The sequence below is a fragment of the Molossus molossus genome, unplaced genomic scaffold (genome assembly GCF_014108415.1).
Source record: "Molossus molossus isolate mMolMol1 unplaced genomic scaffold, mMolMol1.p scaffold_m16_p_20, whole genome shotgun sequence".
NCBI lineage: Eukaryota > Metazoa > Chordata > Mammalia > Chiroptera > Molossidae > Molossus > Molossus molossus.
The window spans coordinates 44,488,293-44,516,088 of record NW_023425356.1 but is presented as its reverse complement, the minus strand read 5'-3'; the positions used below and the strand labels follow the sequence as shown (position 1 = coordinate 44,516,088).

Genomic DNA, 27,796 nt, shown 5'->3' with positions numbered 1-27,796 from the left:
TGGATTTGCCTCCGCTGGCCCGGTCCCCGGCTCCCCAGAATCCAGCCGTCTGCCCACACAGACACCCCCAGCAGGTGGGGTGCGGGGGTGCGGGGGTGCGGGGGTGGGTGGCCGACTGCCTAGCAAGCCGCGGGGTGCCCACAGGTCCCTGTGCTCTGCACCCATTTGTCCGCAAACCATTTCCCTGAGCCCGGAGGGCTTCTTGGTTAGATCTTCCCTCTGCTCCCCTAAAACATGACGCCAGAGCAATCTTGCTGACACCCCCTTCCTCAAGCCCCTGGCCCAGCAGCTGCAAGGACCACGAGGCCAACGCTGCAGGAGAAGCCCCTCCCCCTTGCCCTTTAGGACCCCGTCACCTGGGCTGTCTCCCTCCCCGCCTCCCAGGCGGGACTTGCCACCCACAGAAGCTGCCGGTTCCCCACCGGTTACCCCTCGTGGTCTCACCTGTGTGTGTCCAAATCTCTCTGCTCCTAAGGCTCTCTTCTCACCCAGCGCCCCTGGCCCCCCTGGGCCGGTTCCGATAACTCCTGGAGAGAGGCAGGGTGGGCTTGAATGCGCACCTAGCTAAGGGCAGCCTGGGCCGTGCACTGTGGCTGTGTGATGTGGGTGCTTTCTGGCCTCTCGGGGAGGGTCGTGGCTACCCAGCTGTTTGGGGAGTCGTGAGATCAGGCCAGTGGACGTGGTTCCTGACTTCCCTTTCCCTGGGCCCCAGCAGCACCGCATGGAACACCACATAAACACACCTGATGGCTGCAGTTACCTCCTGGTTACAGCAAGCCCTGAGTGAGCACCAGCTGTCTACAGCCTGCTTTGTTTAGTGTTCACAACCACCTGTGAGGTACTGTGCTGTCATCGCCCCAGGCCCTGACGGCTTTTACAGGTGAGAAGGCGAGGCAGAGAGCAAAGGGATGTGTTAAAAAGCAGAGGCAGGATTCAAACCCAGGCAGTCAAGCTCCAGAATCCAAGGTCTTACCCTCTGTCCTCTCTGTCCCCTCTTCTTCGATGGCAATTCCTGTGGGCATCATATGCTTAGTGCTTTAGCTGGGCACACCGTAAGTGCTTTAGCTGGGCACACCGTATGTGCTTTAGCTGGGCACACCGTAAGTGCTTATTGGTTGAACAATTTCTTTGTCACGGAGAAAACCTTTTGAGATAGAAAAAAAAAAACCCAAAACACACAAACTGGGACAGGTAGCAAGAGTCCAGTCTTCACGTATCTTCCCAAATGTGATTCCAGGTAGTTTTCATGGGGTATTTTGGTCTGAGAATGGGGTCAAAGGGCAAGGCATCTAAGGGGTCTGACTTTCAGGCGAATGCTGGTGGCTGCCAAAGCCGTGAAGGGAACAGGTTGCGGTTGGAGTTTAATTGGGTCCAAGATGGACATGTGTGCACAGGACAATTTAGTGACTGTCCCAACAGCCTGTGTGTAAGTTTTAGATACAATAACTTAATGCTTAGATACAAATAACTTAATACTTGATTCTCCCTACATAGGTTTAGATGTGTTCAATGTCCTCCCAGTACACTGAGGCTAATTCCCATACGTTAATGCCTTTAAATTACGTCACAACCGACAAACATGGTGTGAATCAAGAAACACATATGATTCACGAGAGATGTGGTTTTATGACTTTTGTTGACATTTTGGAGTGTGCAGGAGAAACTAGTGAAGTTTTCGAGGCGAGCTTCTTAGAGGGGATGTGATCAGATATTTGTTAAAGATTAACATCTGTGGCGGTACTCCTGCATCCGGGCACCGTGCCAGGCAGAGGACTCAAAGCTGAGAAAGAAGCACGAGCCCCGCCCCTTGAGGCCCCCACCTTCTGATGGCAAGACAGCGTGTAAACAAACACTGAGCAGTCCTGTTCATAGTGGAGGTGAGAGATACCAGCCAGACGCTTGCGCTTTTATATTGTTTTGTTCTTAATTTGTTGCCTTCCCTTTTTGGGGGGGAATGGCCAGAGATGCTAGCACTGTTGACTCATCCAACCACAGAAGCCTGACCATATTGTCTGTTTTGAAACCACTTTATTGACTCAGAACCCTTTGGTAAAGATGAAATGGCAGAAAACCGGACCTGGAATAGGAAGTCATCCAGGGTCAGAAGAAGAAGCTGGGGCAGTGGTTAGGGCTCAGTTGCAGACAACAGAATACAATACTTAAGTAGAAAGTGGCCAGTTACCAGGTATTAGGTGGCTTTCAGCTCAGTGGGGCCAGCTCGGGGCCAGGCTTCAGGAATAACTCCCAGCCCCCGGAATTTCATTTCCTCTGCCATGATTGATCTGGACATTACAGCCCCCATAGCTTCTGCATGCTCACACGGGCACCACGGGAGCCTGCCCATCGGTTGTGCCTCCATTTAACTTGGTTCTGAATTCAGGTCCCTTTTAAGTACAGCGGATTGGCAGACTCTAAATCACATTTGGAACCTGAGCTGCAAGGGAGTCTGGAAAACCAGTTTCTGGTTTGTCTGTCTGCAGCACAGGAAGGCACATTAGGAGGGGATGTTGTTGCAGCCAACCCATGGAATCCACTGAATTTCATTAAAATACTCTCCGGAGATTCTCTGGAAACACTGAGCTCCTCCCTCCAAGGACACCTTCAGACCTGGACCTAGATCACCACTCACCCCACACACAAGTCATTAGCTTTTCCGGCCAGATGGTCTCTCAGGCCATGTTGAGGCAGGGCTCACTGTGGGACTGATGTTTTGAGCCCAGATTCCGCCCCGTAGTGGAAATGTCGTGGAAAGAGAGGAGAACGTTGTTGGGTCTTCCTGGCCGGTTGCCTGTGGAACTGGCATAAATGGGGTTAGTGGCTGCTGCTGGCCTTAGAAACACAGAAGACTCCTTTGGGCCAAAGCCACCCAAAGCCAGACCAGCAGAGCATGGACGGGATTTCAGCCCCCTCGCCCCTCGTCTCTGGGCAGGGTCCAGCCTGCACAGCCGTGCGCGGCAGCCCTGGAGGTTGGGTTCTGGCTTCCCCCGTGCTGGCGGAGTGGGAAGGCACCATCCGCACGGGCCGTCTGGTTAGCGGTGCCGTGCAGAAGGCTCACGCTGCCTCTCTCCTCTCCCCACAGAAATCCCCCAGTGCGCTGGCTGCAACCAGCATATCCTGGACAAGTTCATCCTGAAGGTCCTGGACAGACACTGGCACAGCTCCTGCCTCAAGTGTGCAGACTGCCAGGTGCCGCTGGCTGACAGGTGCTTCTCCAGGGCCGGCAGCGTCTACTGCAAGGAGGACTTCTTCAAGTAAGTCGGCACTGGGAGGCAGCCTCCCTGTCCTTTCCTGGTCTGTCTCTGCCTCTTCCTGTGCAGTGGGGGAGGGGGCAGGAGCTTGCAGTGAGGCGAGGTGAGGAGGGTGGCGGGTCCATCCTGCGGAAAGGCTGCTCCTCTGAGGTTCCCCTTCGCCATCCCCATCACTGCGGGGGGCCCTGGGGTCTCCACCTCACTTGAGCTGCCGGGGGGCCGGCAGAGAGCATGCACCAGACTTCCCCAAGGTGGCTGACAAAGGGTTTTGGCAAATCCTAAAACAAGTTGCAGTCTCTGTGCTGGAGAGTTGGTGCATCAGGGCCCTTGGTGGTATCATTTCAGAGCAGGCTCTTTGAGGGTCCTATCTCAGTTCCAGAAGAGTCTTGGTGGCTGTGTTTCCCTGACCCGATTCTAGATGAAGCTGCTTCACGGGCCTCAGAGGCTTGGAAGAGTTGCTTCTGGTAGGGGTCCAGCTAGGCTCCGTCTGTGTCATCACGTTCAATGGGGACATGATGAAGAGGCAGTTTCATGTGATGGTTAAGAGATCAGGGTTTGAACCCACTTGTGAGCTGTGTGCTCTCGGGCAAGTTACTTAACTTCCCTGTGCCTCAGTGTGCTTACCTGTAAAATGGGGCTGATCATAATAGTTCCTACCTCACAGAGTTGTTAGCTTTGAATGAGTCAGTCTGTGTAAAGCCCTTAGGACAGTGCCCGGCACTGAGCGTTTAGCTCGTAAGACTGCCCTCAACTTTTCATTCTGATGTTGGGTCCATCAGAAAAATTCCTGTTGGAGCTTTGGGTCAGGGTAAGGGGACCTCCTAGAATTTAATTCCATGACACTTAGTCTGAACTTCTCCCCCAGAACCTATTACCTGAGGCACTTAGGCTGGTGCCTCAGCCAATGTGGACCAGCTGATAACAGCAAAGCCCAGAACAGGAGGTGAGGATTGTCCATCAGTGACACCGAGCCCAGTGCCGGTGGCCTGTGGGGGTGCGGGTGGGGCGTGGAGGGAACTGGGGGGAGGCTTTCCAAGGTCTGGAAACATTTGGCACGACTGAGCAAGCCCAAGAGGAGGTATGTGCTCTGGAGACAGGGAGGAGAAACACTGATCTGGAAGTGGAAGGGGATTTCTCCTCGATCCTCCCAAAGGGTGAACTGCAGGGAGTAAGTAATTTGAAATTCTGAGCATTCTCAAGTTTTTATTGCAATATGAGTTGAAAAGCACATTAAAGATTATCTTGGAGCTTTCACTGGTTTGGCTCAGCGGTTAGAGCATCGGCTGACAGACCAAAGAGTCGCAGGTTTGATTCCGGTCAAGGGCACGTACCTGGGTTGTGATTCGGTCCCTGGCCCTGGTCGGGGTTGTGCAGGAGCAACCAATCGATGTGCTTCTCTCACATCAATGTTTCTCTCTCTCTCTCTCTACCCCTCCCTCCCACTCTATCTGAAAATAAATGGAAAAATATCCTCGGGTGAGGATTAAAAAAAAAAGAGCAAATATGCATTGCTGTGTGTGTGTGGTGTGTGTATAGGCCTGTGTGTGAGTGTGACCCAAGGGTGGGGACAGTAGCTGACACACCAACAGATCCTCGATGGTTCCAGCTGAGAGATGGGCCTCTGGTTCTTCATCTAAGACTGTGTGCATACTCCCACCCCCACACCTTGTCTTCCTTCTCCTCCCTGCCCCTGACTTGGCCTTGCTTCCTTTATCCTGGCATTTACGCTGTCCCGTCCCCTCTACCCATACCCTTTCTCAGTGGGCAATAGAGTTTGCCTGTCTTCTTCCCTCAGTGATGTCCTGGCCAAGCACCATGGCAGTTCTTACGGACCCCTGATGGGGTGGATTGCATTGTGTGCAGGTGTGTGCATGCATGTTGTGTACCTGTGTGCACCTGTGAACATGAACGTATGTGTGAGGAAGGGTGGAGGAAGAAGGGGGTTGGGTGAGTTGTCCCTGCTTTCATAGTCAGGACATCATCCTCCCATTTGTCCCTGTTCCTTTGGAAAGCCTCAGTGAGCTCTGGGGCAGGCAAGAGCTCCATCACCTTCTGCTCATCTGGGGACAGGATTGGCACTGAGATGTCCCCAGGCCAGACCTCTGCTGGTCCAGCTTGGCAGGTCAGGGCAGCCTGTGGGGTGTAGGCAGAGCCTGTCAGGGCCACAGAACAAAAGCTCTGTCTGCAGAGAAGCTCTTCTGAGCCCCAGATTCACCCTAGGGTACCCTCTGGTGCTTGGACCTTGATTGGCTGGTTCTAGGTTTGGGAAAGGGCAGTGGCATCTTGGGTGCAGGTTTGGATTTGGGAGACATAGTGATGAGGAGAGAGGGTCCCCCTAGACCCAGGAGGGGCTCAGAGGGTGGGCTAGGGAGCAATTAGCACTGGCCTAAGGGCCACAAGCTCTTGACCATAAATAACAATGACAGTCACTCAGATTCATGCCCTGCCTCCCAGCCTCCATGGCCTCCCCACACTGTGGCCCTCATTTGGAATTTTCCTGGGCCTTGCACAGAAGTAACTTCCTGACTGATCCCCCCTCCCTGTAGCCCACATACCTCCCTACCAGACCAGCGTCCTACCTCTCAGCTCTGGTCCTGACCCCTCTCCCCCAGCTCCTTCAGTAGGGCCCCCTTTGCTAACAGAGTATTCCAGATGCATTGCACCAGCAGAGCCTTCTGTGCTGTGCCCTTCCTCCTTTCCAGTCCTCAGCTCACTGCTTTCCTGGGTACCAGACACCCCCCAGCAGGATGCCCCCTTGCCCAGGCACACTCTGCATTTCCCCACCTCCACACCCTGGCTCAGGCTGTTTCCTCATCCGGGGATGGTGTTCATCCTTTCAAGGCATCCCCATCCTCCCATAGCTGGAGTCCAGCTCCTCAGCAGGGAGCCCCTGGAGGTGTGGCCACCCTGTCCTCCCTCCCCGTGACTCAGCAGGAGCTGCCTTGTTTTGCTCATTCCTCATGCACCTGTTTGATCTTCCTATTGGCTTGAGGAAAGGCTTATTAGTCATTCATTTCCTGTCCCCCACATATGCACCTGGCCCCAACCCTTGCCCATTGGCCGTCATTGGGTTCAATGACAAAGAGTAGATTACACAGTGAATTTACAACTAGCTGATGACCAGCTTATATATATATTTTTACCCTCACCCGAGGATATTTTTCCATTTTTTGTACAGATAGAGTGGGAGGGAGAGAGAGGAAGGGAGAGAGAGAGAGAGAAACATCGACGTGAAGGGACACATCGAGTGACTGCCACCTGCAAAACCAACCAGGGCCGGGGACAAACTGCAACCGAAGTACGTGCCCTTAGCGGGAACCGAACCCGGGTCTCTCCGGACCGCAGGCCGACGCTCTAACCGCTGAGCCAAACTGGCCAGGGCGACCAGTTTTTTTAAAAAAAATCCCCTGCATGGTGTCCTTCACGTCTTGGAGGCCAAGCTGCCTGGGAAGCACATGTCTCCAGGGTGGAGCTTTTTGTATAGCAGGGGAGCTGTCCACAAATTCGGTGCTGATTCCCGGTCATTGACTCTGTGATAGGAGTGCCCTGTGGAGGGAAGTGGTTCTCCCCATTGCCAATGGAGGGTCTATCAGACATGAAGATTGGGCAGCAATGAGCCTCCCTAACCCCACTGGTAGGATACATGGATTTTAGGTGGTCAGGCCCCACCCAGCTCTTTGGGACCGTTGCTGTTTGGTGCAGAGAGGCACAGCTGCAGGTATAGTGACAGTCCTAGGTGAGGACACGGGGGAAGGAGTTGTCCAGGATCAGAGTGGCTTCACCTCCCACCCCCAGGGGTCTTGGGACTTACTGTCCACTCAGGTTGTGACTTGGCCACAGAGCTGGGTGCTCTGCTCCTCATGACAGCTCATTAAATGTCCCCAACACCTGCTTTCAAGTGGCACATGGGGGCACAGGTGCAGTGGGGCGCTGTGAGCAGAGAGAACATGAGGCGGGAAGGAGGGGGCAGGGCAGTCCCTGGAAGCTCAGATCCGTCCCTCGTCTCACGCTAGGCTGCAGGAACTGATTCAAGGGCTTAGACAAGCTCCTTGACATCTCTGAGCTCCAGTGTCTTCTTCAGGAAAAAGGGAAATGCTAATGGTGGCTGCTCTAGAAAACTTGGAGCATCTCACAAAAGGGAGTGGTTTTACCATCAGAGTTGTTTGCACCTCAGACCACTTTCAGCTGTGGGATTTGGAGGATGCCTGTCAGAGCCAGGGAGAATTCCTTCTCTGTGCTCCTGAAAGGAAAAGGAAAAAGGAATCACGACTGTAATGTGAGGACTGCCCCCCTGGAGGTGTGTCATATCTTGGAAATAGGGGGAGGACCAAGGGGAAAGCTGGAGAGCAGTGGTAATACTGGTGGCTGGCAGCAGAGGGCGATGTTGATGTTTCACAGACAAAGAAAGAAGTATTGCGGAAGGTCGTACTCTGTGGTTGTTGCATTTTTCTTTCAGGGGCTGTTGAACTCTGTCTTTTTCAGTAACACTGGCTGATTTGTGCTGTTTGTTGCTGTTGCTTCTCGGGTCCTTGGCTCCCATTTCTCCAAAGGAAATAAGATTCTGAGGCCCGAGAGCAGAGCAGTGTGGTTTCAAGGCTATACAATTCCAGTCGCAAGCCCAGGTACCAGCAACTCCTTGCACTGCATTTGCTAAGCTGGTACTTTCTGGGCTGTGTGCCCAGCATGTCGTGGGTCTCCTGTCTCTTTGCAAAGGGATCAGGGTCTGAGGAGGGCAGGGATCTGGGAGTAGGGCTTCTGGGTCCCCTCCCAGCCATTGACTAGGTCCTGGGAGGAGCCCAGCATCTCCCTTGCTCTGAAACACAGGGAAGGCGGGACAGGTTCTGTGTGCAGGAACTGGTGCAAGTGCTGGGTGTCATTAGCCAATTTCCTTGACATCTCTGAGCTCCAGTGTCAGCTTCAGGAACAGTGGGAATGCTCATAGTGGTGGCTTTAGACCTGGCATGCTGGACATCTCTCAAAAGAGGGCTGTCTTACAAGCAGAATGGTCTTTGCTCATCCAATTCCTGTCCTGTCTCTTACTACCTGCTTGTCAGCAAACAAGGGCTAGTCTTTCTGAACTCATTCCCTTATCTGTTAAGAGGCACTTGTTCTAACCCACAGAGTTGCCGTGAAATGGGAGCACAGTGTGTAAACTGTGCCCAGCATGGGCTGGGTGCTTGATCAGCATCTCTGGGTTTCTGGCCTGATTATGGCCACGTGACCCGCAGCCCTGGAAAGCCCGGCCGTCAGACTCCTCCCTCAGTGGTGGGCCTGTGCTGGCTCTGACCTCTCCCCCTGCCCCCCAGGTTTGAGACCTTCCCATTTAGGTGACTTTCAATGGCATAGAACCTCTCAGATGGAGGTGGGGTAGCTTGGCAGAGTGGGGAGGGCCCACAGCAACGTGCTGGGATAAACCACAGGAAAAAGATTCCATGTGAATTTACATGAAGATTTGGGAAACAAACCAGCAATTATGTTAATACAAAAACAAACATAGCTATAGAATCAAAGGGAGGGTAATATAAATATTTGAAGTACAGCACAGCCTTCAAGAACATTCCAGGCTTGTGGGGAGCTCCAGGCTGCACCCCTGGCCACTCTGCCTGCCTGAGGAGTTGTGGGGAAGAGTCAGAGACATCCTGAGGGTGATTGCCACCTCAAGGGGATCCTGTCTGAAGTACCATGCTTCTGTGGGGATGTCTCCCTGCCTCTGAGGACCTCACCTGCCCGGGTGGCAGAGATGGGCACTGCCGGGGGGCCGGGCGGGATCGAGGCCTCTGAGCCGCTCATCAGTGGGGATCCATGCCAGCCTCTGGCTCAGCCAGGCGGTTCCTCTCCTCCCCCAGCCAGTCGATCTCCGGGCAGCCTGCAGGGCTGTCAGCCAAAAGCAGGTGAGCTGCGTCCTTGGGAGCCCGGGCGCTGCTGATTTATCCCCGCAGTTCAGAACAGCCTGTTTTAGCCCCGGCACAGTCTGCCTTTGGCCCTGCCGCAGGGTGGTTTCTCTGGCTCCTGTCAAGTCTTCACCGATGACCTTGGCCCCGTCACTCCGGTGACCCGGGCCTCCATCCCTCAGCTGGGCAGATGCACGCAGGATGTGGGCTACCAACCTCTGTGCGGCAGACGGCACAGGGGAAGCAGGAACGAGTGGATGGGGGCATTAGACCTCTCTGAGCCTTACTGTCCCATCTCTGCAAAGGGGCGGGGGTAAAAACATCGCCTTTGTTGAGCTACTGCGAGGACCGAGTATAATGAAGGCAGTAAGTGCTTAGTTATCAATATTAGGAGCTGTTCTTATTAAGGTCGTGATGGTGTCTCTACGTAGGAGGAGAGTAAAGAGAGAAGAAGCGTTACAGCCTACAAAAGACCTGGGCCAGACAGGGCTCCTGCTGTGGGAAGGGGGCCTGTGTCCAGGGGCAATGGCAGGTGGGTGACTGGAACCACCGCTGCCCCCCCCCCCTGGGGCCCAGAGTGGGGCAGTGACTGTACCTCACCTACACCCCTCAGGGCGAGGTTCCCGGCTCTGCCCAGAGGGGCCTGTGCTGGTGTGGCTGCCCTGGCTGGTGCCCTGTTGCTCCAGGAAGAGGCCCCTGGAGTTCTGGGGTTGTTTGTGGGTCCAATCTGGAGCCAGGTTCTTGCTGAGCCACTTTTTTCTGATAGCTACACACCTGCGAGGCCACACACACCTCGCAGCAGAATGTGCTTGAGCAACTCTCAGGGGGAGGGTCTCTTTGACGTGTGACTTTCCATAATTTCTGAATAGTTTATAGTCTAATTTCCTTGCTAAGCAAATTAAACCTTTTAAGGTAATGATCAGATGGTGCAGATAGAGGCTGTGCGTGTGGACATTTGTAAGATTCAAACGCACTGGTGGGACCAGGCCCACAGTCATCGGCGAAGGCCGGTAATCAAGGCAGAAGCAATTACTTAGCAGTGTGGCTCCCCCTGGGACCCGAGGCTGTATATCAGGGGTGATGAGTCCGCGGACTGTCTGCCTGCCTGCCCTCCCAGCCCAGCCTTGTGACATCTGTGGAACCTGCATCCCGGAGACTTGGCTGCCTTAGGGGAATCTGTTGGAACCAAATAGTTGCGAATGAGCCTGGGAGTCAGATGGCATCTGGGCTGTGGAAATGGGGTCCCCAAGCAAAGAGGGATCCAGGTGATGTGGGAGCGGAAGGTGTGGGCCAGCTTCTCTATCCCAGGAAAACAGCAGCTCAGTCCGGTTCTCATTGCAGAAGCCCCGCCCCCTTCTTTATCCTTCACCTCCCCTCACCCCATTCAGGTACCAAGGCACAGGGTACCACCTCCCAAATGCCCTCTCTTCCTTCCTCGCTGTCTCTGTCCTCGCTCAGGCGCCTGTCACCACACCTACCTGGAAGCTTCCTCTTCTGCTGTCCTTGCCTCAGCCTTCCTGCCAGGCCGGTCCCCAGCCACGTTGCCCGTTGCCCGCATGGCTTCCTGAGACTTCCGAGCTTAGTATTCAAGGGCCCGCAATGATCTGGCCTGACCCGGTTCCCTGTGACTCTCTGGCCGAGGTCACATGGGGCGGGGCGGGGAGTGGCTGTGACAGCCAGTCTCGGGCTTGCCGCAGGGATCCTGGGACCTGTCTGTACCCCAGGAAACCTCACTTGAGGAGTCTGGGCTCTGGTGGATGTGGTGGATCAGCACGGTGGTGAGCTTGGGTGTGGAGGGAGGGGGTCAGACGGGGCCTCCGCCCCCCAATGTCTGTGCTGCTGCCTGTCACAGCGCCTGCCACACCATCGCTGAGAGTGAGTCCTGAGGTCGCAGGGACCCAAGGCTCAGCAGGCAGATGCCACCTGAGGGGTGGAGCACCTTTCATACAAGGTTCCCAAAGAGTGGTCCTTGGAACAGCCGCACCAGGGACACCGTGGGGGTCTTGTTAACAGTGTGGATTCTCCGTTTAAGCAAACCTCCCAGGTGGCTCTTGTGCTCTGTAATCTGGTAACTGCTGAGCTGCGGCCTTGGAGGAGGACAGGCCTGGAGCATGGAGGGCAGTGCAGGTGCCCGGAGGACAGCATGGGAAGGAGGGAGAGCGTGGTTGGGCCAGGGAGCCCCAGCTCCCAGCCTGTCCCCGCCGCGAGAGGGAATACACCTACCTGTCAGGGCTGTCGTGCGGTTTAAATGGGAAGCTCCCCTGGCATCGCCTGGTACATGCTGCGTGCTTACCGCGTGCTTACAAGAATTAGGGGAGGGAGCTGGACTCTCCGGAAGAGGGTCTGGCCCTACTCCCCCAGTAGGAAGGAGAAGCATGGCTGAGGGAAAGGAGAGTTGTGCTCTGACTTCTTTTCTGCTACTAACTGAGCTGTGTGACCTTGGGGAAATCACTACCCCTCTCTGGGCCCCAGCTCCCGTCTGTATTAAATGAGGGGGTTGGACCAGGTCACTGTTTCCAAATCTTTTTCAGTAGCATTCATCTCAAAGTAATATTGAACGCTCATGAGAAATAAAAACATATTTAAAACCCCCAATAAAAAGCAGAGCACTGGGGGGCAGTGCTGGTGGGCCCGGGAGGTGGGGTCGGGAGTGTGTGCAAGGGGGCAGGCTGTGTCCCCACGCCCCCGGGCTCTAACGTTCTCTGGTGTCAGGCCATCTGTGGCCCCTGTCAACGTCTGGAGAAGGCTGACCATTCTCAGGCAGAACTTTATGTGCCCGTGACATGGCTGCGGTGCTGATATATGCTGGAAATATTAGTACATACAGTAACAGTAAATATCAGCAACTTACCTGTCAAGTGTGCTGAGAGATAAAAGAAATACATGTAGGGAAGTGTCAGCTGGGAGAGAAATATACAGCCTGCCGTAAATCACCGCCAAGCAATTAAAGCATAAAAGTAAGTTATGCACTGTTTTGTTTCCTTGGGATGGTGCGCTGTGCGGTGGCAGCTCCCCCGCGCGGGAGGCAGCACGGGCCTGGCCTGGCCTGGCCCCCACTGGCTGCCTCCTGCCGGCCAAGAGCAAGGAGGAGCATGGGGTCCAAACCCCAGGTCTGCCGTTCACGGCCCTGAGGCCTCCGGCGTGTTACCTAACCTCTCGGAACTTGTTTCCTCATCTGCAAACAGGGGGAGACATATTAATGCCGTAAGCACGGGTCATTCATTATTTATTCACCAGTATTCACAGAGCACACAGCCTGGGTCGGGCTCTGCTCTGGGTGCTGGAGAAAAACAGATGCAGCCCCCTGTCCCACTGGAGAGTAGGTTAGTAGTTCACCTTGGAGGGGAAAAGGAGGTGCTGGGGGGGGAGCTGCTCCAGGAACACCCTCAGGGCAGGCTCACTGCCGGGGAGGCCTGGGAACAGGCAGGGGCCGGCAGGTGTCCCTAGCTGAGGCAGCAGAGCTGGGCCTGAAGAACCAGTGGCCGGGCGAGGGAGCAGGCCGAGTGGCTGAACAGAGGCTAGAGAGTTGATAAGGGCCAGAAAGGCACCTTGACCTTTGCTTGGAGCGAGACGGTGGCCACTGAAGGTTTGGAGCAGGGGCGTGGGCTGGTCTGACCCAGGATCCCCGAGGCCACTGTGGAGAGTGGACGTGGGGCAAGAGCTGAAGCCGGGAGACCCGTCTGTCCGGAGGCAGTTGCGGGTGAGGGGTGACGGTGCCGGACCCAGGAGGCAGCAGTGATGGTGAGCAGTGGTCCAGTTCTTGATGTCATGTTGGGTAGAGCCAACAGGACTTGCTGACAGATCAGAGGAGGGTGTCCAAAGCTTTCGGCCTCCTTAGAAGAGTGAAATCACCCTTCTCAGAGCTGGGGAGACCTTGGGAGGAGCAGATTCTGGGGAAGCGCAGGAGTTTGGTTTTGGAATCCAGGTGGAGAGGCTGAGCAGGCTGTGGGACACACCGGCCTGGAGCGAGGCGGGGGTCTGGACTGGAGAGGGCGTGCCGTCCCGCGAGTGCGGCTGGAGGCGGTGTGGGTGGTGGTGGAGAGGCTGTGCAGGAGGAGCGGAGCTGGGAGGGCTGGTCCGGAGGCCCAGGGAGGGCAGTGTCCTGAGGAGAAGGGAGGCAGGGAGCCAGTGCTATGGAAAGGTCAGGGGAGGGTGTGTGCACGTGTGTGCGTGTGCGTGTGTGCGTGTGCCTGTGAGAGAGAGAGGAGATTTATTGTAGGGTTGGCTCAGATGACTGGGAGGCCGGGAAGCCCCATGAACTGCAGTCAGCAGGCTGGAGCCCAAAAGAGCTGAGCCTGTAAGCGCCAGTCCAAAGGCCCGCAGGCTTGAGACCCAGGGAGAGCTGATGTTTCAGCTCGAGTCTGAAGCTATGACAAGACCCATGTGCCAGCTCTGGGCAGTCGGGCAGGAGCAGCTCCCTCTTAATCCTGGGAGGGTCCTGCCTTGTGATCTGCAGGCCTTTCACTGATGGGTGGTGCCCACCGCACTGGGGAGGACATCTGCTTCAGTGGGTCTGCTGATTCCTGTGCTCATCTCACCCACACACCCTCACAGACACTCAGGAGAATGTCTGACCACACGTTTGGGGGCACGTGGCCCCGTCATCTTGACACATAAAATTAACCACCAGAGTGGATTCCAGAGACGAGCAGGAGCAGGGGCGGCAGAGGCCCTGCCTGGAGGCCCCTCTTTTGAGTGGTGTTGCTCTAGGGAGAGTAGGGAACTGGGTGGGGGATGGAGGGAGATGGGGGGTCAGAAGAGGGACTTTTAAGTGGCAGGAATAATAGCATCTTCACGCTGCTGGGTAGGATCTTGTAAAGAGGAAAATTAATGACGTGGGAAGCAAAGGGGGCCGTTGCTGGAAGAATCGTCTTACTCAGCGAGAAGGGATGGACCCTGCCCAGGTGGGAGCCGGCCTGCCCAGGAGCACGGACAGTCCGGCTGTAGGAAGCGGAGGGCAGGCGGGCAGGTGGCTGTGTGGACAGGATTGGGAGCATGAGGCAGGTCTGGGCTGAGAGTTCTCTTTTCTCCGGGAAAATAGGAAGCTGGCCCCCAGCTGAGACGGGTGGGGGGCTTGGGAGGGAGAAGGTGGGAGGGAGGGAGAGTGAGTGGACTAGGGAGGTGTCTGTGGTTTCCCAGGGGCTCCTGAGGTCCGGAGTGTGAATCTTAAGCGAGCCCAGTCAGCGAGATGGTGCGTGTCCAGACCTGCAGTGGGGGTGGAGACGGTGGAGACGGTGGAGACGGTGGAGACGGTGGAGACGGTGGAGACGGTGGAGACGGTGGAGACGGTGGAGACGGTGGAGAAGGTGGTGACGGTGGTGACGGTGGAGACGGTGGAGACGGTGGAGACGGTGGAGACGGTGGTGACGGTGGAGACGGTGGTGACGGTGGAGACGGTGGAGACGGTGGAGACGGTGGAGACGGTGGAGACGGTGGAGACGGTGGAGGCTGACACTGGGGTAGGGAGCTGAGTGTGTAAGGAGGGATTGGTGAGACGGACCTCTGCCTCTCAGCTGGAGAAGGAGGTAAGCGAGGCCCGGAGGGGGGGTGAGGGTCAGTGAAAGGGTGAAGGCGCCCGCAGGTTGCAGAATCCCAGCATCTGGGTGCTTCAGGGGGTGAGCTGGCCGGACAGGAGGCGGTGGCTGGACCTGGGAAGGTTGGACGTTGTTCCCGGAGAAGCCGCTGTGCTTGGCAGCAATGCGGTCTGTGGAAGACGGCGGGAGTGAGTGGGTGACTTAGGATGGAGGCCGTGACCTCCCGGAGAAGAGGTCAAAGAATTGAGAGGGTAGGGGCAGGAAGGGGGTGACGGCAGGAGGGACAGTGACGGGGATGGTGAGCCAGGAGCTGACTTACCCAGGGATGAGGGGGCAGTGCTGGGTGGCAGTGACCACCAGGAGGGTAGCGGGCGTGGCCTGAGGGTTGATGGTGAGGGTAAGTGAGATCGTGTACCCATGGGGCACACAGCAGGTGCTTGGTGAACGGGAGCTGCTTTCATCAGTCCAGTTTCGGTGACCAGAATATGGTACCTGGCCTGGTCACAGGACAGACCCTGAAGCCGGGAATGTGCCAGAACACCTGTGGCGCATGATTTGTGTGCACCTGTTTCTGGAGGGTGTGGTGCCTGCAGGCCTGCTCAGTGCGCTTCCTGCAGGACTAGACACCCTGCACTCGAGCGTGGTCCCTCCAGGCCGCTCCAGAGCAGGAGGGGTGGACAAGTGTCCGGGCAGGGGGAAGCTCAGGCTGAGCACAAGGACATGCCTGGCCCCTTCCCGGGGTCAGGAGCAGCCCCGGAATGTCACAGTGATGTCTGGTGTCCCCCGCCAGCAGGCCCAGGCCCCCCACTCCTGATCCAGTTGTAGGAGCTTGAAGGTAGTGAGTGGGGTGTGACTGTGGGTGTGTTGGGGTGGACACCCCAGGAGGTGAAGGTTCCCAGGGCAGCCCCTGAATTTCAGGGCTGGAAGCTTTATGCTCAGTGGCTCAGAGCAGCTGGGGACACTGGAGGGGACAGTGCCCTCCACTCAAGCTCCAGCCTAGGGTAAGGGCTCCGGGCCGCCTTCTCAGCGGCCATTTGCCGTGTGCCAGCTCGGTCAGGAGCTCCGAGTTCAAACCGGCTCTCTCGTTGCTGGTGTGAGCTGCGGCCGGCCCTCCAGTCCCAGCCTGTTTCTCATCTGTTGGAAGGTATCACCTGTCAGGCGGGGCACTCAGGTGGCCTGTGTGACATGAGTGTGGTGACGACCGCAAGGGGGAAGGTAATTGTGTTTGGGACACCGGGGGCCTCCTGTCAGCCAGGTTTAATTCCCTTCTTGGAAGGGCTTCCGATAGGAGTTGCGGCTGAGTCCTCCCCGAGGGCTTCGGACACGTGCTCGGAGTCCAGGGCTCACGCACTCACCCCTGCTGCCCACTCCACACTGGCAGGGCCGGGGCGTGGCCGGTGGTGCTGGTCTGGGGGCAGTGATGCCGACCCTCCGGCTGCTCCCACGGGGCTGACCACAGGCGGCAGGGCCCGCACACAGCCGGTGCTCAGACAGGGTGCGGGGATGGCCCGGGGAGTCCAGCCCCGGCCGCACCCAGCACCCTTCATGTTTGGTCAGGTTGGTTAGACTTGCTTCTGTGTGGCAGCCAAGCTCACAGTGAGACCTCGTTTGGACCAGGGGTTTAACCACGGCCGGCTCACGATGCCTGTCACGGACGCTGTGCAGCCTCTCCGGCGGTGGTTGTGGCTCTGGCGGGCCCGAGGTCCGGAGGCTCCGAGCCAGTGTCTTGGTCGCATACACAGCCCCACAGGACAGCACCTTGTTGCAGGTCCACTGGCTGTGAGTGGGGTGGGGTGCCCCTGGGGCTGCCCATGCGGGGAGCCCTGTGGGCCGAGGGAGTGCACTTGGTCCCCATCAAGGGTCCCACTGGCTGTGTTCCAGAGGAGCAAGGTAATAAGAGCAACTTCCACTTGCCATCGGTATAAATCCCACAATCAGGAAAATTGCTTCAATTGCTAAAAAACGCTGGTGGAAAAGTCCATTTATTTTTCATTTTTCTTGTGCACTTGCCACCCTCACGCATGAATCACTGTCGGTATGTAGATTAAATTTATACCCCCGTTATCTTTCATGTCTCTGGGGCGCTGGTGTCAACTGGGTTTCTGGTTACTGAAAGCCACCGTCTGCCTCGTGGTGGCGAGAGTGTGGCCCGCTGTGTGGGGGAGGCTCCGGGGTGGGGGGGTCTGCCCTGTCCTGGAGTCTCCCCCCAGCCCTTCCCCCACTTTGGTCTCTGCCCCACCCCCACCTTTTGGTGACAAGATAGGACTTGCTTTTTGGAGAACTCCACTTCTTCTCTGGGGCTGCTTTGGCTCCACGTGTGCACCCTGGGTTTTGGGGGTTTATATGGGGGGTTTGCAGTGAGCATGATGAGGTGCTGTTTTATTCTGAACACCTGCTGTGGGAATTGGCCTGGACTGGATACAAAAACTACAGGCATTTTGAAAACATACTCTGGTAACACATGCTGTCCAGGTTTCCTTCCCCTTTGTTCCCCCAAACACACACACTCACGCACACGCATGCACACCCACACACTAATGCACACCCACACCCACACACGCACACCTACCCACGCACACGCACGCACACCCACACACTCACCCATGCCCACACTCACCCACGAGCACCCACACACACACGCACACCCACACACTAATGCACACCCACACTCACACCCACACACCTACCCACGCACACGCACGCACACCCACACACTCACCCACGCCCACACTCACCCACGCGCACCCACACACACACGCACACCCACACACTAATGCACACCCACACTCACACCCACACACCTACCCACACACACCCACGCACACCCACACACTCACCCATGCCCACACCCACCCACGCACACCCACACTCTCACCCACGCCCACACCCACTCACGTGCACCCACACACACCCACACCCACACACCCACGCGCACCCACACACACCCATGTGCACCCACACACACCCACGTGCACCCACGCACACCCACGCACACCCACGTGCACCCACACACCCACGCAGGACAGAGCTGGTGCCTGCTCGCCTTCCTCTGTAATACAGGCAATGTGATTGGATAATGGGTGTTGAGGAAGCTTGGTTCTCATCTGTGTCCTGGAAGGTACAGAACTTTCTAGAACTGAAAGCATACTTTGTTCTCCATACTCACATTTAGCCATTTCTGTGCACATCCCCTGAAGACAGGCTAGTTTATTCTCTGATTTATGATTCAATAAATGCTGACTCTAAGTCTTGGGATTGGACCCCTTTGAGAACCTGCTGGAAGCCCAGCCCCCACCCCCGCCCCAGATACATGCTTTTGAACAACTTGGGATGGTTTACAGAGCCCTGTCCTGCCTGCCCCGTGCATCCTTCCTCCCCCAGCGGAACGAAGAGCCATTCCGGGAGCTCGGAGCCCCGCGGGCCTTCAGGCCAACGCCTCAGCCCCCAGCACACTTCTCAGGTCTCCTCTCAGAAGAGCAGGACCCCGGGCCACACTCCTGGCTCTTTCGGGGTTACTCATCTAGACTTAGAGACCCCCCATTTTTCTCTGTGACACATGTTCCTGGGAGGGGGCTTCTGAAACCACAGCGGGCCTCGCCTGCTCCAGGCCCCTCCGGCCCCCCAGCAGGTATCATTACTGCATAAGAGGCCCATCATTCTGCATTAATCTGGGATTCATCATGATAGCCACGACCATAATTAATTTATTTGGTATTAATGTGGATGAAATATGTACTGTCCTTTCAGGGGAAATCAGGCTGCCTATAAGCATTAGTTAAAAGGACCATTAAAATCAAACCTTCCCCAGATCCATTAGGCGAAGTCTTTCATCCTGAAGAAGATAAAGTTGTGCTGTGTGAAATGTCATGAATAATTAGGTTGATTGCTGTTTTAAACTCTGCCCCTGCCTCCCACACCCCTCCCGCCTCCCTCCTGAAGCGGGGAAGGCTCACCTGGAGCGGAGTGCCCCCCATCGCCATGTCTTCACTGGCCCCAATTCCCTGCTGACCTCTGTGGCCACTGGTGTGGCTCTGTGTCCATGGCCAGATGGGGACAGGAGCATAAGGGACCCGCCGGACTCTGTTCTTGAGATGTGCACATCTCCCTCCCTCACCTCGGCCAGGGCGTCGGATGCCCTTCCTCTCGCCTGGGAGCCGGTCCAGAGAGGTGGAGACCAGGGAGGGGTCTGAAGCAGCATTTTCCAAACAGGCCTGCAGACTTCCTGCCCTGGCTGGTGCGGGGACATAAGTGTGCTCCTGGGCCCACCTCGACCACGTCTCGGGCTGTGCAAGGGAGGGGATGGAGGCTATGGGGGGGCTCTGGTCGTGCCGATGAAGGGGCGAGGCAGCAGAGGGGAGAGAGAGCCCGCTCTCTTGCCCAAGTGCAGGGTCTCGGGGCTCCAGAGTGGACACCACGCGCACTTTGTCCCGGCCACGCGCTCCTCTGTGGGGCGCCTGGGCGAGGAGCTTGCCGGCGGCCGGCCGCACAGTGGCGTGGGCACGCGCCGTCACCCGTGGGCCGGTCCCCTAGGCCTCACTGTAGAGTTGGAGAAGCCAGCAGGCGGACGGTGACCCCGCCTGCTCGAGGGGACTTAGCCCCGGGGAACTGTTGGGTGTTAATAGGGCCATTGGGAGCCCTAGGGTGTCAGCCCTTGAAAGGCACTGGGGATTCTTGTTCCGATCCAGCCCCTTCACTTTGTGGTTCAAGAGCCTGGACCCAAAGCCGTGAGGCCAGTTGGAGGCCGGAGGACCAGATGGCAAGCACTGGGTGGCCCGGGGGCTGATGTCCGTGGACACCCCGGAGTGGTGGGGTGGGAGAGGGGCCGATGGGGAGTGGACGAAGCCGGAGAGCCCCCGTGCCCTAATCCTTCCGTGTCGCCCTGACAGGCGCTTCGGCACGAAATGCACGGCCTGCCAGCAGGGCATCCCCCCGACCCAGGTGGTCCGCAAGGCGCAGGACTTCGTCTACCACCTGCACTGCTTCGCCTGCATCATCTGCAACCGGCAGCTGGCCACGGGGGACGAGTTCTACCTCATGGAGGACGGGCGGCTGGTGTGCAAGGAAGACTACGAGACGGCCAAGCAGAACGGTACACGCGCCGCCCCGGGTGCCGGGGCCCCTCCTGGGGCCTGTGCCCGAGTCCCTCAGCTGCTCACACCGCTCCTCGGAGGGCCACCCCTGTCTCCACAGGGACAGGCCGTTCTCAAGCCCCAGCCCCTCAGCGCTTGCTGGCTTCGCGGGCGCTGTAATCCAGTGTGGTTACGAGGGCGCACCTGTCATCCACACGGCTCAGGAAGGGACCTGTGTCATTGTCTCGGTGGCCCCTTGCCTGGGGCTGGGCTGGGAGGGTGTTCCGTCTACAGTGGACCCTGGGGCTTGCTCCTTGGCCTTGTACATTGGGGGCACTCCTGCCTCAGCACCCCCACACTTCAAAGGCTTTAGCCGGCGAGAGCCCTAGCGTTGGCCTGTCACCTTGGAAGGTCAGCTTAGACCCAGTGTGCCCCATTCGCCTCTCAGCCCGTGGGCTCGGAGAGGCAGGGACTCAGGGCCGATGACTCCTCACGTCCCCAAAGCCCTCGAGCAAGGGCCCACATTCAGGGAGACTCCAACTGAGCTGGGACCCCCACCCCACCCACCACCCTTCCCGGCCACCTCAGGGTCATGTCCTTGGTCTGCAGCAGAAGCCCAGGTGGACCCTGGTGTCAGGCCCCAGCATTTCACAGCCACACCCGGGAAATCCGCCTCACCCGGCAGAGAGGCAGCAGCTGCTCCTGCCCTCCAATGCCATGTTCTTGGGCAGCCCAGGTCTTTCCGGAGCCCAGACTGGGCTTGGACCCCCCACTCCTCTGAGCTCCCCTCAGAGAGACCGAGCTCGACTGCCCGTCCTGCAGCCCGCCCTGGCCCCTCACAGCTGGCTCCAAATTTGGCCAAACCCAGCCTGGGCGTCTCAGATGTGCGTACCCACAGACACCAAGGCTGTTTGCCTTCGACTGGGGTCTCTACCAACCCAGGGGGTCGCTGTGGACAGCAGCTCTCGTGGACAGCTCTGGGCTTGATGGAGGACAAAAATGAACAATTTCATGTCTCTTCTTCTAGAACTTTCCTGGGCCCCCACACGTATGTTATACAGATCTGATCACTACATGGAGACATTAGATTTCTGCTTAATACATGCAGTTCAAAATAAAGGGTTTGCAGTGGTGAGAAGGCAGAGTGGTCTCAGGGTGAGCCAGCTGGAGCCCAGCCTGGCTTTGGCGGAAGGTGGGGAGGCGTTCCGGGGGCGCTGAGTCGGGGACCTCCCGTCTCTCCTCCCACCATCCCCAGCTCGGCCTTTCGGGGTGGACAGGCCTGTAGTCTCTCCTCTCCTCTTCCCAGGGCCTCCATAAACCCTTCCCCAGGCGCTCTCCCTTAATGTATGTATCCGCTCCCGTTCCTTACGACTCACTCGATGCTGTGGCTTTGAAGTCAATTATGATGTCACGGAAGATTAGGGCATCTTGTCAGGGATAAACCATCAAAGCAGATGGACTGCGAGATCCCAGGCTGCCCTGGGGTCTCTGATGCCCTTCACTAGATACTGAGCCTGCACGAGCTCCCCTGGGGCCGGCGGCTGCTGCTTATTGTCAGGGGCCCCCTCTGGGCCCTGAGCACTCCTGGCCTAGTGTCCACCGCCGCCGTGGGTGGTTCAGGGAAGGGGAGGCCCGCTGGGCAGGCGGGAACGATGCAGCGGGGCTAACATAGGCGATTACTTGCGCGCAGCAGACCTCTGTGGGACCATGGCGACACACTGGACTTAGTGTCAGAACCTGGTGGGCATCTTTGCTGGGTCACTTGCTCAGTCGAGGTCCCTTCTCAGCTCTCCATGGGGAACAGCAGCGCCTGCCACACAGGGCTGTTTCCCGAGGTGTAAATAGGAGACCATAGGTGGGCTGGGATGTTAGTGAGGGTGAGACCAGCGTGGAGGAGACACGCACACCGGCAGGTGGAGCCGCGTTAGGTTTCCGAGGCGCCGAAGGTTACGCGGTATTTCTGACGGTTCCTCCTGTTTCCGCTGTCAGCGAGGCAGGGGCCGTGGCTCCTCCACCCTGGGCAATCGGGGTGATGCTGAGGGCAGCGGGTCTCTGTCTGCTCTGGGACATTTGGCTCTTTCTTTTTACGTTTTAATTCCTCCCCGCTAATCTACACCTCTTTCAGGCTTACCGTCCCCTCCCTCGTGCTACAACAAAGGATTTAATATCAGCTATTTGTACCTTCGTGTGAATGATTTTGTTCATTTATTACATCTCCCTGGATATTTGCATTTTCAACATAATGAGTTGCGTTTTGTGCCAGGGACAAGTGCTAGGAGACCCTGCATAATTCAAAACTAACATATTATAAGGCTAATTTTCCCATAGGAATTAATGTAAAAAGTAAGGGAGGGATGTACATAAATCCATAACCGGTGAAATGTATCTTTGCCTTAATGCTACTTTTTATTTTCTCAGCACTCTCTCTTAATACCTCGCAGAATGCTCTCTCCTAAATTAACAGCTTGGGTACCATGGTCTTGCTTGGCCTTCCTCGTAGCGTTTTATCACACTTAACTTCCGTACCAAAGTTATTGATTTTTGGGTACATTTTTCAGCACGAGCACGACCACTGCTACTTAATGAATACTTGGATGACATTGTTATAGGATATAAAGAAGATTTTAAATTATAATAACAGTGAATGTTAAAATAACAGCATAATAGCCCCCATAATCGCAAGAAGAGAGCCCTGTGCACGTAGACAGCAGGGCAGACGCCGTGCGCCTCCAGCCAGGGTGCCGGGGTCCCCGGCCCTGCCGTCTGGCCGCGGTGAAGGCAGCGTCTCACTCACCAGGGTGCCCTGCTTCACAATTAAGCAATCCTCGATGAATTGAACTTTGTTGGTGGTTTCATTCTTTCACATTTTATGAATAAGACTGTGTAGGTATTTAAAAAGTGTGCTATTTTATATTCACATCAGGTGCTGTCATACTGGCATCTCTATAAATATGGGCAGAAGGACTGATTTCTTAAAACAAAATTTAAAGTTTTTTTGTTTAAAAAAATTTTTGTTTCCTTTATTGATTTTAGAGAGAGAAGAAGGGAGAGGTAGAGAGAGAGAGAAACATTGATGAGAGAGAACATCGACTGGCCGCCTCCTGCATGCCCCCTGCTGGGGATTGGGCTCACAACTGGGCATGTGCCCTGACCGGGAATCGAACTGGCCACCTCTTAGTGCCTGGGTTGATGCTCAACCACTGAGCCACACCATGTTGGCTTCTATGATTGTTCCTAAGACGGGTTTCCTTGAATGGAAAGGAAGGAAAACAGAGAGAGGAAGGCAGGAATGCGGCTGAGACCCTTTTGAGGGCACAGGAGGGAGCAGCGAGGGCCCACAGGGCAGGGACACAGTTGTGGACTTGACCCATGGCTGGTATTTTCCCCCCAAATTTTGGACTGTGGTCCATAGTAAGAAACTCATTTCACGTCATCTCAACTTCGCACGCACATCTCTGCAGCGAACAGGAAACCAGGTTCACGAAACAGTAGTTGCCCTCACCTACCCCAGCCCAGCCTGTCCATCTCATTTCCTCAAAAGTTTCTAATCCACTGAATGGACTTTACAACCCAGCAGTGGGTTCTGACCCATAATTTACGAACATTTTGTAGATGGCTAGTGACTGCGGGCCACCCCTGCCATGAGCCCAGGGAGCCCTGGGGAGGAAGCCGGCCCTGGGCAGCCCCGAACCCAGACCTCATTCACTCTGGTCGTTACCTTCCCAGCGCCGGTAATAACTCCCAAGGATGTCCGACCAGAGTATCAGACGTAACAGGGAGATGTGTGGGACTGGACCCCTCCAGGCTGACGAGAGCCTTGTCGGCTGGCAGGGGACAGGGAGCTGGCAGTGATCGGAAGGCCTGTGGGCAGCATGGGCTCCAGGGTGCGGGCCTCTCCACCCACCGTCCACCCCTCGTCCCACTGCCCGCCCAGGGCAGGCAGGACTACGTCAGGGAAGGAGACGGGCCGAGACCCAGTGAGGGGTTTTCGTTGCAGATGACTCGGAGGCAGGAGCTAAGCGGCCCCGGACCACCATCACGGCCAAGCAGCTGGAGACCTTGAAGAACGCCTACAAGAACTCCCCGAAGCCTGCCAGGCACGTGCGGGAGCAGCTGTCCTCAGAGACCGGCCTGGACATGAGGGTGGTACAGGTGAGGCGCCGGCTACCCGCCCCGGACTCCTTTGCCACCTGGATCTGGGGCCCAGCGCCACCCCTGCGGGGCCGGGGCAGGGGCAGGGGCAGGGGCAGGGACGGAGGCCGTTCTGGGCCAGACTGTGTTGCCCACTACGTGAGGAGGCACGGGGACCTGTCACTGACCCTCCCGGGAAGCTGGGCTGGGGCCATGACCCTGGGGATGTGCCAAATCGGACAGAGGTTTCTGAGGCTCAGCAGAGGGAGCCCTGGGCACGTGACACTCTGGCCTCAAACTCTGCTGATGCTGAGGCTTCAGTCCCTGTCGCCAGCCACCTGTCTCGGGGACGCTGGGGGCTGCGGGCTCGGGTGGGCACCCCCGAGCGTGTCCCCTGTGCTTGTGTGGCAGGTCTGGTTTCAGAACCGAAGGGCCAAGGAGAAGCGCCTGAAGAAGGACGCGGGGCGGCACCGCTGGGGGCAGTTCTACAAGAGCGTCAAGAGGGGCCGGGCGGGCAGCAAGCAGGAGAAGGAGAGCTCCGCCGAGGACTGCGGGGTCAGCGACAGCGAGCTGAGCTTCCGAGGTGAGCGGGCTGCAGGGGCGATGCCCAGGCCTTCGGAGGGGCCTCTGCGAAGCAGTGATCCTTGACATTCAGGAGGGACCTTCCTGAGGCCTTGACAACCCCCCTGAACACAGGCGCTCCCCTGCGACTGGCAGCAGTGGGTGGGGGAACGTGGCAGTGGCCCTTTAAGAAAGCGAGAGCTCTACTGCTGAGGTGTGGAACCTGGGTTCCCCAGGACCATGAGCCCCAAGGCCTCCCCTCCTTTCCTGCTGACTGGGGGCTCCCTCACCAGCCATGCAGCGGTGAACAGAGCTGGGTCTCAGCTTGTGCCCTCAGCCCCTCTGCAGGGGCCCTGGCTCCCTCCCAGGATCCCCTAGAGTGACCCCTTTCTCCTCTCCTGGTGGTGGCTCCCCAGGCCTTTTGCCCTGGGAAATCACTGCTGGCAGTGCATGGGAGATGGAGACCAGCCTCGTGGAACCCCTCCCCTCTGCACACTTCACCCTGCCCCACCCCCAGGCACAGCCGCTTTGCAGCATGCGCTAAGTTCAAGTCGGTGCAGCAGCAACATGGCAAATGACTGCAGGTTTTGAGTCCTTAGGCTGTTTGCACGTAGCCGTAACTGTTCTCCTATACGGAGTCCTCAAATGTGGAAGGCCTTCATTGTGGGGGAAGGGACAGTACTGAGCTGGGGTCAGAAATCGAGTTTCAGTGTGGCTCTGTCACAGTGAGTCACTTCTCTTGAGCCTCAGTTTCTCCACCTTTACATGGGGAGTATCCACATCCTTGCCCATGTCACAGTGTTGTGGGGATCAATGAACAGAAAGGACTCTAGATGTGTGTGGGGAAAGCCCAGCGCTTTTACATTTGGAAGGGCCAGTTGTCCTCATGGGGAGCCTGTGGCTCCCACAGAGGGCCCTGGTCCTATGAGACGACAGGTGTAGGCAAAAGGCCAAATAGTGACCATTTTACTGGAGCTGAGCCTTCATCTTCCTGCCCCTTTAAAGGGCATGGGCTCCTCTGCCCTCCTCTTCAAATTCATGGGCGGAATGGGGGCAGGTCGTCAGAAGGGGTGGGTTGAAGGCCAGTCCGGGGAGGCCTGGATAGGAATTGATGCACAGGTCCGGGTGGGAACAGAAAAGTCTCTGGGGCAGAGGAGCAGCTGCCCCCCAGGAGCATGATGACCCGAGGGGACTGGAGCTTAGCCTGGACGTCTCTCCTGGGGCCCTGGGGACGGCTCAGGGGCCTATGCTCACCTCCTGGGCCTCTTGGCAGGGTTGGGAGAGCTACTTTATCTCATTTGAGCTGCTGAAATCAACGTCAGGAACATAAAGGATGGTCAGTCTTGTTTTGTAGCTCCTTTCTGGTGGGTGCAGGTGGGTCCCCAAGATGATACATCACTGCTCTCTCCTGTATTTCTGAAGACTAAAAACTGCACACCTCTGTGGGAGAGATGACTCCTTCCAGGTGGCAAAGATCTCATTAGATTCCCCTTAATGAAATTCTCTAAGAAACAAGAAGGTCCATTTGTCTTAATCAAGTCAACACTGTCCCAAGTGAAGACCTTATTAGGTAGAGAAACCAAGTCCTTTGATATTGAATGGCTTTCCCAGGTAGACCAGAAGGACACTGTACCCAGGTCTAAATGTGGTTCTTAGCTCCCCTTACCTCTGGGCCTGCTTGTTTCCCAGCCAACCAACCCAAGCACTTGACTCAGCCTGAAAGCTTTCAGATGAAACCCGCTCAGCACGAGGTTTCCACCGTGATGAAAGGCCTTCACGGTCCTCCGTAGAGCCTGAGTATCTTAGTACATGAGCAATACGGGCCCAACACGTTCACCAAACTGTCCAGCCTTCTGGGTCCTAGGAGTTTAGTCCCTGCAGGTGTTTCTTCTGTGTTTCCCCCTTGACCTGGGTCAGTCTCTGGGTGTCAGGCTGACTGTCGCATTGGTATCTGACCCCTGCTTGGCAGCGAGACAGCTGTCGTCCTCCGGCTTCTTTCCTGGTCATGTGTGCTCCTAGGTTGTGAAAAACGGGGCCACGGAAGTCCTGGCGCTGACAATAAATCTCCGTTCTTTTGTCCACAGAGGATCAAATTCTCTCAGAACTTGGCCACACCAATAGGATTTATGGCAACGTGGGGGACGTCACAGGCGGACAGTTAATGAATGGGAGCTTCTCCATGGACGGGACAGGACAATGCTATCAGGACTTGAGGGATGGGAGCCCCTATGGAATCCCCCAGTCTCCATCCTCCATATCGTCCCTGCCAGCCCACGCTCCTTTGCTCAATGGGCTGGAGTACACGGTGGACAGTAATTTGGGCATCATTGCGCATGCAGGACAGGGAGTGAGCCAGACGCTGAGAGCCATGGCCGGGGGACCCACCTCCGACATCTCCACCGGGAGCAGTGTAGGCTGTCCCGACTTTCCAACTAGCCCAGCCTCCTGGCTCGATGAAATGGACCATCCTCCTTTCTAAGCATCTGTCCTCCCTGACCTACCTGTCCTTCTGGCTTGAGAGAGTATCTTCAAGGATCAAAAGAGACTTGCCTTTTTAGGATCAAAAGTGCGCCAATGTGAATTTCCATTATTTTCAATGGAAGTCCTCTGCTGATCCCTAGGAGGGCACCACCCTAGGGCACTGTTCTCCTGGGGAGAGGATGGGGGTGCGGCCTCTGCTCAGAACACTGCACAGGCGCAGAGCCTCGAGCGCTAGGGTGCTGCTATGGCCCCCTCCCCCACCCTGCTTGCAGGCTTTGGCTGCTCCATGCTTGGTAGCCCCAGGTGCCTGGGAGGCCACCTTGGCCTTTGGGAACTCTGCTCCACCTGGTGTGTCTCATGAGATGCTTCCCAAACCACTGCTCTCGCCAGAGCTGAGATTCCTGAGGCAGAGACATCACAGCCCTTAAACATAAGAAATGTGATTTCCAGACCACCCTTATCGAACCCTAAATTTCAAAATAAAAAGGTCACTTATTAAAGGTCAGCGGAAGCTTGGATGGCCACAGTTTGATATTGAACCCCCCCCTCCTTGTTCCTCTGCTGTGAAAACATGACTTCTTCCCTCTCCAGAAGTCCAGGCCAGAGAGTATCTGTCAGTTTGGGTTTGTGAGAAATCCCATCCACATCACTGCATCCATCCCTGATGGCAAGAAGTGGCTTTTGTTGCAGGTGACTCTGAGGCTGGAGCTGAGTGGCCCTGGACCATCACAGCGACTGCCCGATGAGTCCCCTCGGAGCACAATGTGCCTTTTTAATTTGCTCATATCATTTACTCCACCAGACAGGCTGTGGGTTACAAAATGATCAAAATATGGAGAGACCAGAACGACAATCAGTGAAAACATTTGTAGACCCATTTG

The 27,796-nt window shown here is 56.6% G+C and overlaps 1 protein-coding gene across 1 annotated transcript in view; it reads left to right on the top strand.

Annotated features, from left to right (window-relative positions):
- The window catches only part of LHX4 (LIM homeobox 4), a 41,932-nt gene extending 14,563 nt beyond the window's left edge, over positions 1-27,369 (top strand). The window contains exons 2-6 of the mRNA XM_036273103.1: positions 3,080-3,251; positions 19,560-19,762; positions 23,740-23,894; positions 24,285-24,456; positions 26,519-27,369. Coding sequence (XP_036128996.1) covers positions 3,080-3,251; positions 19,560-19,762; positions 23,740-23,894; positions 24,285-24,456; positions 26,519-26,913 — 1,097 coding nt within the window. The 3' untranslated portion in view covers positions 26,914-27,369. The remainder of the gene's footprint in view (positions 1-3,079; positions 3,252-19,559; positions 19,763-23,739; positions 23,895-24,284; positions 24,457-26,518) is intronic.
- The last annotated feature ends 427 nt before the right edge of the window (positions 27,370-27,796 follow it).